Source organism: Girardinichthys multiradiatus, chromosome 22 (assembly GCF_021462225.1).
Source record: "Girardinichthys multiradiatus isolate DD_20200921_A chromosome 22, DD_fGirMul_XY1, whole genome shotgun sequence".
Taxonomy (NCBI): Eukaryota; Metazoa; Chordata; class Actinopteri; order Cyprinodontiformes; family Goodeidae; genus Girardinichthys; species Girardinichthys multiradiatus.
The window spans coordinates 34,408,171-34,425,729 of NC_061814.1; the positions used below are offsets into that span (position 1 = coordinate 34,408,171).

The window sequence follows — 17,559 nt, forward strand, 5'->3', positions numbered from 1 at the left end:
GGACAATCTCATTTGAGAAATACCCTAAAAATATGATTCTGAAATATTCAATCTAAATCTTCTGGTGAATTAATCTGATTTCACTGATTATGAAACGTTACAAAGCTTCCAAAGCTCGCTGACCGAGTCACTTTGACATGAGGGTCGTTGCTCTCTCACTCTAACCTCTGGTAACTATTTAAAGAGCTTTGCCCTGTGGACTCACTGGCCTGTCTTCTGTCGTTCAAAGATTGAGTCCATGATGTTGAAGCTGCAGAGGCTCCAGCAGAAAGCCATTCTGGATGATGACTATGACGCAGGTGAACTTTGAACCAGCCTTTTGCTTTAATATAGAGTTTATTTCAATTTTTAATAATAAGGTTGTAGTTGTGGATGTTTGCTAGTGATCCATCTGTGCTTTTTGTTCCATTTGTGTGCTGTCATGTTAATGTTTATTTGGGTGAAAGGAGTTATTTGTAAAGTGATAAAATATCTTTCCTCAGGCTAATTTCCTAAGGATTTTACTAGGATTTACTAAAATTTTCATCAGTTTGATTACTGCGTTTAAGTAGAAGAAGATCCAACAAGTGGGCCTCTGGTCATTTAATGCCAGCTCTTTAAACCCCCACTATTTATAGATTATATTTATAGATTTTCTGAAAATAACTTAAAACATAATTCAGTTTCTTTTGCTTTGTTTTAATGTTTTACGGTATTTATATAGGATTACGTTGCCTTGAATTTGAATTATTCACTCTCAGTTAGAAGTTGGAAACATGTACAGGGTTTGGACAATGAAACTGAAACACCTGTCATTTTAGTGTGGGAGGTTTCATGGCTAAATTGGACCAGCCTGGTAGCCAGTCTTCATTGATTGCACATTGCACCAGTAAGAGCAGAGTGTGAAGGTTCAATTAGCAGGGTAAGAGCACAGTTTTGCTCAAAATATTGAAATGCACACAACATTATGGGTGACATACCAGAGTTCAAAAGAGGACAAATTGTTGGTGCATGTCTTGCTGGCGCATCTGTGACCAAGACAGCAAGTCTTTGTGATGTATCAAGAGCCACGGTATCCAGGGTAATGTCAGCATACCACCAAGAAGGACGAACCACATCCAACAGGATTAACTGGACGCAAGAGGAAGCTGTCTGAAAGGGATGTTCGGGTGCTAACCCGGATTGTATCCAAAAAACATAAAACCACGGTTGCCCAAATCACGGCAGAATTAAATGTGCACCTCAACTCTCCTGTTTCCACCAGAACTGTCCGTCGGGAGCTCCACAGGGTCAATATACACGGCCGGCTGCTATAGCCAAACCTTTGGTCACTCATGCCAATGCCAAACGTTGGTTTCAATGATGCAAGGAGCGCAAATCTTGGGCTGTGGACAATGTGAAACATGTATTGTTCTCTGATGAGTCCACCTTTACTGTTTTTCCCACATCTGGGAGAGTTACGGTGTGGAGAAGCCCCAAAGAAGCGCACCACCCATACTGTTGCATGCCCAGAGTGAAGCATGGGGGTGGATCAGTGATGGTTTGGGCTGCCATATCATGGCATTCCCTTGGCCCAATACTTGTGCTAGATGGGCGCGTCACTGCCAAGGACTACCGAACCATTCTTGAGGACCATGTGCATCCAATGGTTCAAACATTGTATCCTGAAGGCGGTGCCGTGTATCAGGATGACAATGCTCCAATACACACAGCAAGACTGGTGAAAGATTGGTTTGATGAACATGAAAGTGAAGTTGAACATCTCCCATGGCCTGCACAGTCACCAGATCTAAATATTATTGAGCCCCTTTGGGGTGTTTTGGAGGAGCGAGTCAGGAAACGTTTTCCTCCACCAGTATCACGTAGTGACCTGGCCACTATCCTGCAAGAAGAATGGCTTAAAATCCCTCTGACCACTGTGCAGGACTTGTATATGTCATTCTCAAGACGAATTGATGCTGTATTGGCTACACCATACTAATAAATTATTGTGGTCTAAAACCAGGTGTTTCAGTTTCATTGTCCAACCCCTGTGGTGATTTTTGTTTACTGTCTAGACAAGATATTAAAAGTAAAAAAAGTAAAAAAACTGAAATCTAGACCTAATGACAAAGCAGCTGTACATGCAGGATGTTAGGTTGGCCAAAGAAAGCCTCACTTAATCAGAAAAACTTAGTCAACAGCTGAAAGTTCAGTATCTCTCATTCTTTGTCCAGTTTGACCACTACCCCTCCTCTAACACATCCAAAACATCTGAACTTCCCCAGGTTGAGCAGTTTGTCTCCAAATTCTCAACCTAAGCTGTCGCTTTGATTTACACTATGAAAATCTTAGGTACATCTTCAGCTCCACCTTCTGTCTTTCTCTTTAAACCAAACATCATAGCAGGTGTCACTATCATGTTTTAAAGCTTCTCCTTTACTTCTGCACCCCAGACATTCACCTCCATCCACTCCACCTTTCCTGCTATCGTTTGTTCTCCTCTCTCCACTGCCTGTTGCTGTGGATGGTTAGGCTCATCCACTCTGCGAGCTTCACCGCTCCACAGGTGTGAGTGGTTTGAGTGGGACTGACATTTTCGGTTTTAACTTGATTTAATGTAAAACATTTAGCCAACACTTCTTTATAACAAGCTATTCTTAGGATTTGATTTGATATTTCTGTTTACTTTTGTCTGTTTTCATTTCAAACACTGCACAGAAAAGGAGCAAAACGTCTGCAGAACAAAAGTCTGAGCTGACGTTCCCTTTGAGTCTTTGTCTGGGCTAAGTTTTTTTCTGCCTGACCTGAAGCAAGTTTCTTTTCAAATCAAGACAGTATTATGACCTTTTTCTTGAGCCTTGTGACAGAAGTAATTCAGTCAAACACAGCCAGCATTTAGCATATCTGAATACAGTGATTATATTTTCAGACTACGGTGTACTTACTGTTTTACAAAGTGGGTGCAGGTTTCTAGCAGGACTTCACATGAAGTATACTTTTAATGAAGTGATGCATATTGTGAAGAACACGTGGGCCTGGAAAGGTTTTCAATTATATTCAAATTTATTAAATATGACTTTATGTCTGTGTCAAACCTTAATTTTATAAGCACACATGTAACAAACTGCTGATGGATGAAATCTTTTTCTGAATGTTTATTTGTATTTGTCAGCTGAGCGGTTTGGGAAGAAGCTGGAGGAGCTCTGCAGAGAGCGTGGAGCTCTCAAACTGGGTTTACCCTCCAGGGAGCCCAGTGTGGCCCTGTTCCTGGAGAGCCTCACAAAGGTGGTGCACAGCGCCCTCCAGGGGGCAGACTGCAGTCAGTGCAGGTTAGTTACACCAAAGGATGACCATCATTTTCCATTTCAGTGAAAATAATGTTGACTGTGGGGAAGCGATGGGCAGCAGTTGCACTGGTTACCTCGCACAGCACATAAACATGCATGTTATAGATCGAAAGGTGGACCCCATCATTTGGAGAGATCCTCCTTTTACATTTTTCGGTTTATATTTTCTATCACGGTGGCTTGTTGTTCTTATGGTGTTGTGATGTAGCTCAGGGCTAAGCAGGACCATACTCAAAACAGCTCATTTTAGAGGAAAGAAACCATGTGGGGCTTCTACAGAGAGGTCCTGGACACTATAACCTAAAGCTTATGAAACATTATAGTTACTCTGGTGTGATTGTTGTTGAATAATCAGAAATGACATCATCCCAATATGCAGCTGCTTTAAAAAAACAGGGGTTTATGATCGTTGGGTAAAATTAGGGTAAAAATCCAAAAGTGAAAAAAATCAAAAGTAATTACAACAGATGTCCTGGGACCTAATTTGTTGTGATTGATAATTTTTATGATTCTTTAGCAGAGAGGGATCAGAAGCGGATTCAGTGGAACAGTCTGACCAACTGCAGCGAAGGGATTGCTTGATTCAAGAAAAACTTCAGGTTGAGGTAAATCCAGTTCTTATATTTTCATTTTTGTCCTTCCTAGGGTTGCCTTATATACTGTATAAGCCAACTAGGAATTCCTGTAAGAAGAAAACTTAAAATTAATTACATTTCTAAATCAGAATCAGCTTTATTGGTCGAAGAATCTGACTTCAGTTCAAGTTTGTTCTCAATGTATAGACACTTAAAATATATAAATTTGGTGGCAAAATAAAAAAAAAATGTATAAAGAAGTATGCATATACAGGTCCTTCTCAAAATATTAGCATATTGTGATAAAGTTCATTATTTTCCATAATGTCATGATGAAAATTTAACATTCTAATATTTTAGATTCATTGCACACTAACTGAAATATTCCAGGCCTTTTATTGTCTTAATACAGATGATTTTGGCATACAGCTCATGAAAACCCAAAATTCCTATCTCACAAAATTAGCATATTTAATCCGACCAATAAAAGAAAAGTGTTTTTAATACAAAAAATGTCAGCCTTCAAATAATCATGTACAGTTATGCACTCAATACTTGGTCGGGAATCCTTTTGCAGAAATGACTGCTTCAATGCGGCGTGGCATGGAGGCAATCAGCCTGTGGCACTGCTGAGGTCTTATGGAGGCCCAGGATGCTTCGATAGCGGCCTTTAGCTCATCCAGAGTGTTGGGTCTTGAGTCTCTCAACGTTCTCTTCACAATATCCCACAGATTCTCTATGGGGTTCAGGTCAGGAGAGTTGGCAGGCCAATTGAGCACAGTGATACCATGGTCAGTAAACCATTTACCAGTGGTTTTGGCACTGTGAGCAGGTGCCAGGTCGTGCTGAAAAATGAAATCTTCATCTCCATAAAGCTTTTCAGCAGATGGAAGCATGAAGTGCTCCAAAATCTCCTGATAGCTAGCTGCATTGACCCTGCCCTTGATAAAACACAGTGGACCAACACCAGCAGCTGATACGGCACCCCAGACCATCACTGACTGTGGGTACTTGACACTGGACTTCTGGCATTTTGGCATTTCCTTCTCCCCAGTCTTCCTCCAGACTCTGGCACCTTGATTTCCGAATGACATGCAGAATTTGCTTTCATCCGAAAAAAGTACTTTGGACCACTGAGCAACAGTCCAGTGCTGCTTCTCTGTAGCCCAGGTCAGGCGCTTCTGCCGCTGTTTCTGGTTCAAAAGTGGCTTGACCTGGGGAATGCGGCACCTGTAGCCCATTTCCTGCACACGCCTGTGCACGGTGGCTCTGGATGTTTCTACTCCAGACTCAGTCCACTGCTTCCGCAGGTCCCCCAAGGTCTGGAATCGGCCCTTCTCCACAATCTTCCTCAGGGTCCGGTCACCTCTTCTCGTTGTGCAGCGTTTTCTGCCACACTTTTTCCTTCCCACAGACTTCCCACTGAGGTGCCTTGATACAGCACTCTGGGAACAGCCTATTCGTTCAGAAATTTCTTTCTGTGTCTTACCTTCTTGCTTGAGGGTGTCAATAGTGGCCTTCTGGACAGCAGTCAGGTCGGCAGTCTTACCCATGATTGGGGTTTTGAGTGATGAACCAGGCTGGGAGTTTTAAAGGCCTCAGGAATCTTTTGCAGGTGTTTAGAGTTAACTCGTTGATTCAGATGATTAGGTTCATAGCTCGTTTAGAGACCCTTTTAATGATATGCTAATTTTGTGAGATAGGAATTTTGGGTTTTCACGAGCTGTATGCCAAAATCATCCGTATTAAGACAATAAAAGACCTGAAATATTTCAGTTAGTGTGCAATGAATCTAAAATATATGAATGTTACATTTTCATCATTACATTATGGAAAATAATGAACTTTATCACAATATGCTAATATTTTGAGAAGGACCTGTATACGGTATTGTTACAAAAGAAGACGACTAGGTTGAGTGAGTGCAAATATGGGCACACTGAATGTTTAGTGTTCATCAAAGACCACACCTGGGGGAAGAAGGTCACTCTGTGGCGGATGGTTTGTGCCACTAGCGCTCCGTAGCGCAGATCAGAAGGTAGAAGTTTAAACAGATTGTGTCCAGTATGTGTGAGTTCTGTAGAGGTGTTAGCGGCCTATTTCCTCACTGGATACCTGAACAAGTACTGGATGGAGGGAAGATCAGCCCCAATGGTCCACTCTGCAGACCGACCACAGGACAGACTGAATAATGCCCGTGTAGAAGATGACCAGCAGCTCATGTGGAAGGTTGTACTTCTCGAGTTGCTGCAGGGAAGTACAGTATCTGCTGGACTTTCTTCTGTTTCTATGGGTGAGGAGCATCTCAGATCCTGACAAATGGTGGTTCCTTGGAACCGGAAGTGATCCACTCTAGACGCAGTGTTGTTGAGGGGAGGGAGTGTGGAGGGTGTCTATCAGAACTCCGCTCACTGTCCTGAGCGGGTTAAGCTCCGCGTGGTTCTGACTGCACTAGTGGATCAGTCGATCCACCTTCTGTCTGTATGCAGGCTCATCACTGTCCTGGATCAGACCAATGACAGTGGTGTCATCTGCTAAGTTTCACAGACGGGTCCACTGAGGTGCTGATAGTTTCTGTGTGGAAGAAGTTGCTCCCCAGTGTCAGCTGTTGTTGCCTGTGAATCAGGAAGTTGATCATCCATTGACAGATGGAGATGGTTACAGTGACCTGGGTTAGGTTCTGGTGGAGGATATCTGGGTAGATTGTTTTGAAGGCTGAGGATGCAGTGTAATCCCAGGTGAACTGCCTCATCTGGCGACCTGTTTGTCCAGTAAGCAAAATTCAGGGGTCCATCAGGGGACCTGTGATGTTCTTCAGAAGCTTCAACTCCAGTTGCTTAAAGGATGTTGATGGTGCGTTTCCTTGCGACCAGGATGATGGTGTGTCAGGGGTAACAGGTATCAGAGGGAAACCAAGCCAGCCTCAGTGACACTTTCCAGTTCATTCTGGTTATTCCCAGGCCAGAAGGCATATTTAGTCCCTCCAGTGGATGCTGGATCTGCTCTGAAGTCTTCACCATGTGTCTGGAAATCCTCCCAAAGAGGCATATCCTAACTATATGCCTTAACCACTTTATCTGACTCTTACAACAAAAGCAAATTAGGGCTGGTAAAAGGTCTGAATCTGCAAATTTCTTTGCATTTCAATAATGCTTAAACCAAGAAACACAAAGTTACTAAAAACAAACTGTACCATTAAATTGTGCAGCTGATAATTATTCCTGTGGGACATCTCACCAGGAGGAAATTGAGGAGATGCAGATGAGGCTGGCAAGGCTGAAGGATCGCAGTCGATGTCTGGAGCAACTGATCCTGCAGGAGGAGCAGCGGGCGGAGGCCGAGGAGCTGGAGGGCTCAGTGCTGCGGAGCTGCACTGTGACCCAACTTCGGGACATGAGCCGGACCCTGCAGGACCTCGTCATGTCTGAAAACCGCACGCAGATCCCCATTTTCCCTCCACCCTCAATACTCAGGTCAGAAACACAGTTGTGTTTATTTCACCTGTCCACCCATTCAACCCTGACCAGCCTCCCCACAGCATGATGCTGTCACCATCAAGTCTTACTGTAGGGAAATGGTGTGTTCAAGGTTAGCTTTCCATTACTCCTCTCAGTTTTGCTGCCCAGCACCTTTTTTCACCTTCCCCTGCCCAACTTCTCCATTTTTCCATTTAGCGTTATTTTTCTGACACACATAAGGTCGACTAATTGTTGTCTCGTCATCCCACCTGAGCTGTGAATCTCTGCAGCTCCTCCAGAGTTACCATAAGCCTCTGTGCTGCTTCTCTGATCACTGCTCTCTCTGCCTCACCTGTCAGTTTAGTGGGTTTCAGGTCAGCAAAACAAGCAAACAAGGGCTGACGCTGACATTTATAGAGGAGTATCATTGGCTTATTCGTGTCAGCCATCCAGTCTCTCTACTGACAACCAGTTAAGCATTAAAAACCAACAGGTTAACTTGAATATAAAAGGTTTGTTTTGTGTAAACGATGCACATTCGACAGCTGGAAAATAAATACCAGGAAAAATACCGGAGCAGTTTTTTTATGCATAAATAAAAATGTGGCGGAACTAACATGAAATTTGACACATCATTTATTCTAGCTTAATGCAGTATGAAGAAAATATAGATTTATACCAGAAAGAAAAGCTTTGTTACGCTTTAACAATTATTATTAGGTTTCCTTTTAATCATGCAGGGAACAACTGCAGTACCTTTAGTCTCCAGCAGGGGCTGCCAGAGAGCTGTGGATGTCACTGACCCAACATCCAACACTCACCCACGAGTGTTTTTCCCTTTGTTGTCTTATAAGATTTCTCACATTTAAAATTGCTTATTTTGGGGAGGTTTTATGAGTTATTGTTTTTTTCAGGTAAATCCTCGTAACAGAAGAAATCTTACAGCAAGGTTGCCGCTTTCCCTCAAAAAAAGAGTAAAATTGTGATTATTCTGAAAATCCCACAGTTGCATCAAACCAGATCTAAAAGAAAGAATTATTTGATAACTTTTTCTACTAAAGTCTAAAAAGAAACATGTTTTACTGATTTATTTTAGGTTGGGTTGAACATGTACTTTTTGATGCTGCACTAACAAAAAAAGAAAGGCAACAGTTTGGACAGACCTGAAGAATCATTTATTTCCAGGCTCAGTGAAAATGCATTAAGCAGTATCAAGTACTTTATTTTTTTATCCAAAGCATCCCCTGTGCCGCCAGCCCTCTTCTCTCACATCTGCTTGCTCCTGCTTTGAATTTTAATGGTTTTTCTCAGATGCTAATGATTATTTTGCATCTCATCCTCAGAAGTTAATAGCTTGCGAGGCAGCCCTGCGGAAAGCACCTCTGTCTTGACACTCGTTTGAAAGACATGTGAATTGTACTTATCGCGTTCTGCTGGTGTGACCCACCATCAGGGCAATAATTTGGTACCTGACACATCGTCACCCCAAATGCAACACATTTATCTGCTGCTGTAGATTGAAATCATGGCTTCTGATTGGATACCCTGCCCACCGGTCTGTGGTCATCTCGCTGTCCGATTAACACTGGGCTATTCTTGTCTTTCTTCATGTCAAGGTATTTTTCCCTTAATGGCAGCAGGTTAGATTATCCCTAAAAAAGGTGGCTGTCTAACAGATGATAATATCAGTTGTGCTCATTTTCAAACATTTGCTTGAATAACATGTTAAGGGCATATGGGAAAGCTGGGACTATCTCAAGGTGACTGTTGTGCTTAATGGATTTTATGCTCCATTTTGCCATCTACTAATTAATTTATATCTCTGTCACCATATAATGTGACCTTGCAGGTTTGTCCTGTTTGCATGTTTACAGACATATGGAGCAGTAATTTCACAGATATGACCTTTACCCTTCAAATTCGACAGAATCATGTAAGCACTCAATTTAAATGGACCAGCTAATGAAAACAACAGACATTATCATCCACACCTATTGACAGCCCTGGTAAAGATGGGTAAAAATCCTTTAAAAGAAAACCATCTTGCTGTAACATATTCTGTCACACACACACAAAAAAAAAAAAAAAAAAATTGATGAATGCAACCTTAATCTCAAAGTGTATTATCATATGTATAATTTAAGTACATGTATATATTTTGGGGAAAAAAATCCCATGTTGGAAAAGTTTTTTACAAAATTACTGAAACCAAATGTTAAAATAAATAACTTTTTTCTATACTGATAAACAGTCAGAGAACTTAAAAAGAGTAATCCATGACTTCTCAATTTCCTTGGAAAAAATATGACATCACACAAGAGCCCGTTTGTCTTAGCCACTCCTCAAAGTGGGAAAGACAAGAGCGCATTCCATTTAAGTAAAGCAAATGTGTGCTGATCTTCGTAAGCTGGAAAATGGCTGCAGAAAACCACTATTTGCCTAAACTTACCTGTACCCACATTTTGAGCACTAATGAAAAAGTTTAGAATTGTGACAAACTAGACTGGAGAAGTTAATCTTGCTGACTTTCACAATGAGCAAGATGGTAAGGAAGGTACAAATTCTCCAAAGCGCACTGTTAAGGCGAAAGTACGTTATTGGTATCAGACCTGCATAAAGTAATGTACCCCTTTTTCCTTCTATTGAACAACTCATACTAGCAATATCTACAGTTTCTGTGATCTCTTTCAAACCTGTTCTACTCAGAACCTCTGAATCTTCTGATAGTTTTAATTATCTGTTCTGTTACACTTCAACAACCTACATCTGATGACTGTTAAAAGTGAGAACTGATGCGTTACCTGACAATGTCGTGTTCAGGCCTACTTTTAACTGAAATCATTTTCTTTGGTCTGATCAGACTAGGATTGAGCTTTATGGCTAGGACTGCAGATGGGTTTTGGTGTAAAACAAAGGATAAAAATGCCCACTGTAAGATACAATGGAGGGACTATCATGCTGTGGGACTGTTTTTCTTCCAAAGGCCATGGCAGAATGTTAAAGTCTTTAGGATCACAAACTCATTGAAATATCATAACACTATAAATAAACCTAAAATTATGTCCAAAATGGGAAACAAGAATGTTTTTGCAGAAGTTATTTACTATGTAAAAAATTTACATTCAGAAATTAATTTTAAAGTTTTTTTGTGAACTGGATCCATTTAAAATTTTACTGAGTTTTAGATTTTCTTTTAGTTTGAAAAGAACATAGTGAGTTGTATTATTTCGATTTTTTGTAGACTCCAGGAACAGGAACAGGCACTGAACCTTTCCATCAAGGAAGCTACAGCCAAGGTAAGCTACTGGTCATCTTACCTGATTTGCCTCTTTAAACAGAGCCTTCCTTCTCTGAGCTTGCCAGCAGTGACAGAATGTGAATGAAAATCTAATGACATATGTCATGTGTCAATGCCAGCATGCTCCAAAATGTGTACTAAATGTCAGAGGCAGTTTTATATCTGCTCTTTTTGATCTGACGAGGCAGTTTGCTAGAGTCAGAAGGGATACAAACACCCATATCTTCTCTGAGCTTCAGCTCTTTGCTCCTGCTCCCTGTGAGTGGGCTTACATATACACAAATCCCTGCAGATGAAAAAAGAAACACACTAAAGGCAGCACAGACCAGTAAAACGTAGTGGTTCAGGACAGGAGAAGAACAGCAGGTGTCAGGTGTCTCTGTATGGAGTGTTTTTCTCCTGTCACACTGTCCTTCAGAAACCTGTCATCAAATTGCTTGTTGATGCTGCAGCTCCACTTCAAAAAAACGTAGAAGCTCTTCACAAAGAGACATTTCTACCACGGCTACCATTGTTGTGTTAGAAATGAAAAGTTAGCTTCTTAAAGGAAATATCCATCATGTGGAAAACGCCACACCTGCTGTGACAAAACCATTGCAAGCATGAAAGTAGCTCTCGCTTCTCTCTGTTGACTTTTTGCACCAAAAATTAGCTGCACGTTAGAAAGTGTTAGAATTTCTACAGTCTGAAAGGCTCTCCAAAGTTGTTTTCTGTTCATGGATTGTGTGAAATGAAATTATTTAAGCCTGTTTTGCTGGAGACCATGTGGGGAAAACTCCCTGGAGATGTTCTGCCTTTGAAATACCAATCTGTATGACGTCCTCTCAGGAAACTGAGTCAGATTCAGGAAGCAAAAGAGTCAGAATATCCTGTTCCAGATGTGAAAAAAGTTTCTTAAAAGAAAGAGGTGCATCATGGCTAAAATACAGAGCTGGAAAAGCTGTTTGCCTTCTCACAGATTTCTTCTGTTTTCGTTTTTTTGTAAAAATGTTTCAGATCCTGAGTGAGCGAGTGAGTAAATACAGTTTTCAAATTATGATTTCTTTTATTTAGGGAAACTAAAATTGTCCATATTGTTAAATCATTAACAAACTTTGAATAACCATATGTTTTAGAAAACTGAATTTCACTAGCCACACCCAAGCCTTAATACTCCCTGCCCTGAAGGACCAAGAAATCCCTTAAACAGAACCTGTCTGACACGATGAAGTAGGCTAAAAGATCTCAAAAAGCAGCACATCATGTTGTGTTTAAAACAAATTCAAGAACAGATGGGGAAACAAAGTCATTAACATCTATCAGCCATTTTTAAGTATTTGGGGTGCCAGCAAACCAGAGTAACAGACAAATGGAGAAAACTTGGAAAAGTGGTGAACCTTTCCAGGAGTGACTGCCTACTCAAATTCCCGAAGGAGCGCAGCAACAACTTATCCAGGAAGTCACAAAACAGCCAAGAACTACATCTAAAGCATTGCAGGCCTCACTTGCCTCAGTTAAGGTCAGAGTTCATGATTCAACAATGAGAAAATTACATGTATGGGAGAGTTGGAAGGTAAAAATGACCAAAAAGAACATGAAGACCCATCTAACGTTTGCAAAACACCACTTTCAGAATCTCCAAGACATTTGGGGATCAAGACTTATCCTGAGGAGTGACAAGACAAAAGTGGAACTTTTTGAAAGCTGTGTGTAATGTTACCTAAAGTTATCTGCCATAAAACTAACACTGGATATCTAAGAAAGAACATAATAACGATCACTAAACATAGTGGTGGTGGTGTGATGCTTTAGTGCTTCAAAACCAGGACAACCTTCTGTAATAGGTGGAATCATGTTTGCTCTCCAATAACAAATCATGAAAAATTACATCCAAGCTCAAGCACACCTGGGTAATGCAACAAAACAAAGATTTAAAGCCCACCTCTGAATTATAACAGTAATTAAGGTATTAGAGTGGCCTAATCAAAGTCCAGACTTTATCCAATTGAAATGCTGTGACATGACCTTAAAAAAACCATTCACACTCAAAAACCATCCAATGTGGTTGAATTAAACCAATTCTGCAAAGAAGAGTGGGATTAAAGTTTCTCCACAGCTATCTAAAAGACTCACACCCAGGGCAATTACTTTTCACAAAGGGCAAGGTTGGTTTGGTCATAATGTTTTTTTTTTAATTGTAGTTTGCATTTACTTAGCTAATAAGTGTCTAATATTAAAATTGATTTGATGATCTCAAAATGTAAGTATGCGGCTGTAGCTCAAAGTGTGCACATTTTGAAACAGAGGTTTAACGGATGGTGTGAGTGAGAGTAGATGAAGGCTCGAATCCTCAGTGGATTGTGGCCTGAGCTGCAGTGCTGCATCTCCATCAGCCACTGACATTCAGGTTTATTTTTTTTAGCTCTGACCTTCTAATGATATCTTTTATAGAGATTTCTCATATCCCTGCCTCATGCTGTGTCGTTCTTTCTAAAGGTTATAGACGGGTAACATATTTAGTGTTGATTCACAGCTGTGTATTCCAGGCAGGGCGAGCACAGAAGGATGCAAATACACCCGCAAAATCTTGCAAGGATGAGTGTTAAAAAAAAAAAAGGAAAATGGAAGCAGTGGAGGAAATGAGCATTGAGTCCTGTGGGATCCATGTGCCTGCAAAGGTTTTGCTAGTTAGCACCATCCCCCCTCTTTCTACTTTCCATCATCTTCTCCGTTTTATCCTCAGGTGGTCCTGAGTCAGAGACTGGGCAGCAGCCTAAGGAGGAAAGTCAGTGAGACTGAAACGCAGCTTTTGGCTCTGCACGAAGCCAAACTGGCGGCCATATCTGGTAACTTTCCACTCAGCCCCACCCCAAAAACATCCCTGCTACATTACACATCCTTTATTTACTTCATTTACTTGAATGGCTCACCATTAGCAGCACTTAATTATGCCATTAATGATAAAAAAGCTCATTAATGGGCGGTGAAAGCGTAATGTCCTCTTGCGGTGCGCCCGTGCAGGTAATGACTTCGGCTGTGCCAAGGAGCTGAAAGCTGAGATGAAGGCGGTGTATCTGGAGCGGGACCGGCTGGAGGCCCTGGCCAAGAGGCTGCACTGCCTCAGTCTGGGCAGCAGCCAGGAGCTGGCCAGGATGAAGGAGCAGCGGCAGCAGCTCAGACAGGAGCTGGAGCAGAGGGAGGCCCTGCATGGTGAGTCACAGAGGCTAACTCTGCTCTGCTGCAGGTTAAATGGCATAAATAAAACACCCATCATAGCAATTACTACTTTTTTATGGTATATGAGTATAATTTAGTAAAGATTTTAATAAGAATACCAGTACCACATGTGTTCTTTATGATTACCTCCGAGTAGCTTGTGAAAGTATTTTTTAATTCAGTTTATTTATGCAGTGCCAATTCACAAAACAAGTCAATTAAATCAAATCATACATTCATCTTCTATACCGCTTATTCCATAGTGGGTCACGGGGGAGCTGGTGCCTATCTCCAGCAGTCTATGGGCGACAGGAGGGGTACACCCTTGACAGGTCACCAGTCCATTGCAGAGACATACAGGACATACAACCATGAACACACTCATTCACCCCTAAGGGCAATTTAGAGAGACCAATTAACCTAACAGGCATGTTTTTGGACTGTGGGAGGCAGCCGGAGTATCTGGGAAAGAATCCACGCATGCACGGGGAGAACATGCAAACTCCATGCAGAAAGACCCCCGGCCAGGAGTTGAACCCAGGACCTTCTTGTTGCAAGGCAACAGTGCTACCAACTGTCCCACCTCGCAGCCAAATCATACATACTCCCCATTTAATCCTAGTTATCAAACAGTCATCAGTCAGTCAGTCATTTTCTACCGCTTATTCCATAGTGGGTTGCAGGGGAGCTGGTGCCTATCTCCAGCAGTCTATGGGCAAGAGGCGGGGTACACCCTGGACAGGTCCAGTATTTATCTTATAAACCTTGGTCTTCACCCGCTTAGTTATCAAACAGTACAGTCATATTCAGTGTATTGTTCAAAGGGGTTAAAAGTATTTCTGTCAAAGGAAACCCAGCAGATTACATCGAGTCAGTGACTCACTCCTCTTGGATAAGCATGTAGCAACAGTGGACACTTTCTTACATTGACTGCAACAATCCCTCATACTGAGCATGCATGTGGTGACATTGGAAAGGAAAACTTAATTTTAACAGGAAGAAACCTCCAGCAGAACCAGACTTAGTGTGAGCGGCCATCTGCCACGGCCGACTCGGGGTTTGAGAGAACAGAGCAGAAGCGCAAAATATCACAGAATTGCTGATCCAGCAGTACTTTCTATGTGAAAGAAAAGTAAAACATTAGAAGCAATTGTAGCTCCTTTAGCGGCTTCATCTAGGACAGAAACACAGCTAAGCAGATAAGCTCTGAGCTAGTTTCAAGTCAATAGGATAAAAGAGAGCACATATACTTAGTCCCTGTAAAAGCTCAGCCAATAGCTATGTCTAGGGGAGAGACAGGGTTAAACACATGCAGTTAAAAGCTGAGATAACTGCAAATATTGTAAATTGAGGAGTAGTAGGGGGAATGTAAAAGAGTGAGGGAAAGTGGTCATTATGTCCTTCAGCAACTTAAGCCTATAGCAACATAACTACAGATATAGACCAGGACAACTTAGCCCCTCTAACTTTAGGCTTTATCAAAAAGGAAAGATTTAACTTTAGTCTTAAAGATAGACAGGGTGTCTGCCTCACGGATGAAAACTGGGAGCTGATTCCACAGGAGACATAACAAACTTTGAATGGGACTTTTTATTATTTTCTTCCAACAGTGGCTTCTTCTTTGCCACTTTCCATAAAACCCTCCATATTTGTGGAGCACTCAACTAGTAATTGCCCTGTTAACAGATTTTTCCACCTGAGCTATGGATCTCTCCTGCTCCTCCAGAGTTACCATGGGTCTCTTGGCTACCTATCTGATTAATGCTCGTATTCCCTGGCCTGTCAGTTTAGGTAGATGACCATATCTTGGTATTAAATTTGAGCCATATTGTATCTCTCCAAGAGATGTTCAATGCTTGAGCCATTGTTTTGTAACCTACCTGCTTAGGTATGCTCCACATCTTTCTCCCTGACCTGTCTGCTGTGTCTCTTGGTCTCTATAATGCTGTTTGTTCACTAATAAAGAGCATCTAATGCTAACCTAACCTTGAACATTTTTTCTTCCATTCTCGGACTGTCTGTATATCTCATTTAGGGCTAGATGAGAAGGAAATATCTTTGTTTTCTAGAAATAACGCCAGTGTCTTACAGTTACTACATTATTACGTAACGGTTTTACATTCAGCAAAAAAGATTTAGTGCTTTTAATAAAACTTTTTTTTAACAAAAAGTTAAATACACACCCTGTGTGCAAAAAACTTTAATTTAGAAATTATTGATGCTCTGTCTAGATGAATTAATAATGATCATTAAATAAATTTTTTAAGCCTATTGCTCCTTCAATCAGTTTCTTACAAACTGTGAGCTTAGGCTTTCTTCTCCAATGTAATAATAATAGTGGATGTACAGATTGCCGCTAAACTATACTTAGATCTTGTAAATTTCCAGCTTAACTAAAAGTAAAGTTTGGAAGAAGCAGAGGAAGTCCTGGAGGTTGGATGCCAGGAAACAGCCTTCTTATAAAACAGGAAGGAGTAGCTCCATGTGGGTCAGACACTGTTTACATCCTCAGAACCGGCTGAAATTCTGCTCCAGGTTTCCTCAGCTCCTTCGGCGCTGTTTCTCTCTTGGGCTGGAAAGGATCCTCAGTCGTCACTCAACAGTTTCAATATTACTCTGAGGCTGAAATCTTTATCTCTGGGCCTGTCGTTGGAATTCACAGCTTCCTGGTTCAGTGTGTGTCAACTGGTCTGTACATCATGGTCCGTCTGGCTGTCTCCACCAACTCTTTTCTCACACTGATTCAGCTCTCGCCTGCACACTGAAGTCAGGAGTAGTACTTTTGACACATCGACACTTAAGAAGCAATTTTTCAATACCGTTTGTTTACCACAGAGGACAGACTATTTCCAAACATGCCTAGATGTACCTGTCTCAACAGAGAGCTAACTACATTTGCTGAAATCCCTTTAGGGGAAACTATAAATACTTTAAAGACCATTGACTTTTGACTATGCAATCAAGGGGAGTGTCTGAAATTATAAGGTTATTTAGTTTAATGTAACGTCTGCTGAAGACTTTTTTAACAGTCTTGGTTAAAATAGCGAAGTTTACATCTTTGTACAAATAAGTATGTTCAAGGTCAGTTTCTGTGTTCTTAACTCTACAAATACAACATTAGGTGTGGTCTATATGGGCAAAGTTTCCAAAAAGCAAGCCTGTGGTATATTAAGTTATTACCTTCTAATGTACCTGTCTCAACAGGGAGCTGTTGAGACAGGTACCTGGTGGTGAGTTGAATCCGCTGGAAGAGGAGAAAGCCGGACAGACTTGGCACACCCAAGCGCATAGTGAGGGTCTGCTGGGAACGTCTGGCAGAGCCCTCGGCCAGGGATGTATTCACCTCCCACCTCCGGGAGAGCTTTGACCAGATTCCGAGGGATGTTGGAGACATAGAGTCTGAGGGACCATGTTCTCTGCATCTATTGTCGATGATGCTGCCCGTAGCTGCGGCCGTAAGGTCTGCGGTGCCAATCGCGGCGGCAATCCCTGAACCCGGAGGTGGACACCGGCAGTAAGGGACGCTGTCAGGCTGAAGAAGGAGTCCTATAGGCTGTGGTTGGCTTGTGGGACTCCTGAGGCGGCTGACGGGTACCGTGACGCAAAGCGTGCCACAGCCCGGGCTGTGGCAGAGGCAAAAACTCAGGCCTGGGAGGAGTTCGGTGAGGCCATGGAGAAGGACTACCGGTTGGCCTCGAAGCGATTCTGGCAAACCGTCCGGCGCC

At 41.9% G+C, this 17,559-nt stretch overlaps 1 protein-coding gene across 5 annotated transcripts in view; it reads left to right on the plus strand.

Annotated features, from left to right (window-relative positions):
- disc1 (DISC1 scaffold protein) overlaps nucleotides 1-17,559 on the plus strand; it is a 77,893-nt gene that overhangs the window by 9,915 nt on the left and 50,419 nt on the right. For 4 of the 5 annotated variants that reach the window (XR_007036021.1, XR_007036022.1, XM_047351753.1 and 1 more), the window contains exons 3-9: nucleotides 230-299; nucleotides 3,134-3,290; nucleotides 3,826-3,913; nucleotides 7,124-7,356; nucleotides 10,583-10,637; nucleotides 13,362-13,464; nucleotides 13,640-13,828. Coding sequence is in view for 3 of the 5 variants with exons in the window: in XM_047351753.1 (XP_047207709.1) it covers nucleotides 230-299; nucleotides 3,134-3,290; nucleotides 3,826-3,913; nucleotides 7,124-7,356; nucleotides 10,583-10,637; nucleotides 13,362-13,464; nucleotides 13,640-13,828 (895 nt within the window). In the remaining 2 variants the exon portion in view is untranslated. The remainder of the gene's footprint in view (nucleotides 1-229; nucleotides 300-3,133; nucleotides 3,291-3,825; nucleotides 3,914-7,123; nucleotides 7,357-10,582; nucleotides 10,638-13,361; nucleotides 13,465-13,639; nucleotides 13,829-17,559) is intronic. The other variant, XM_047351751.1, reaches the window with a different exon arrangement.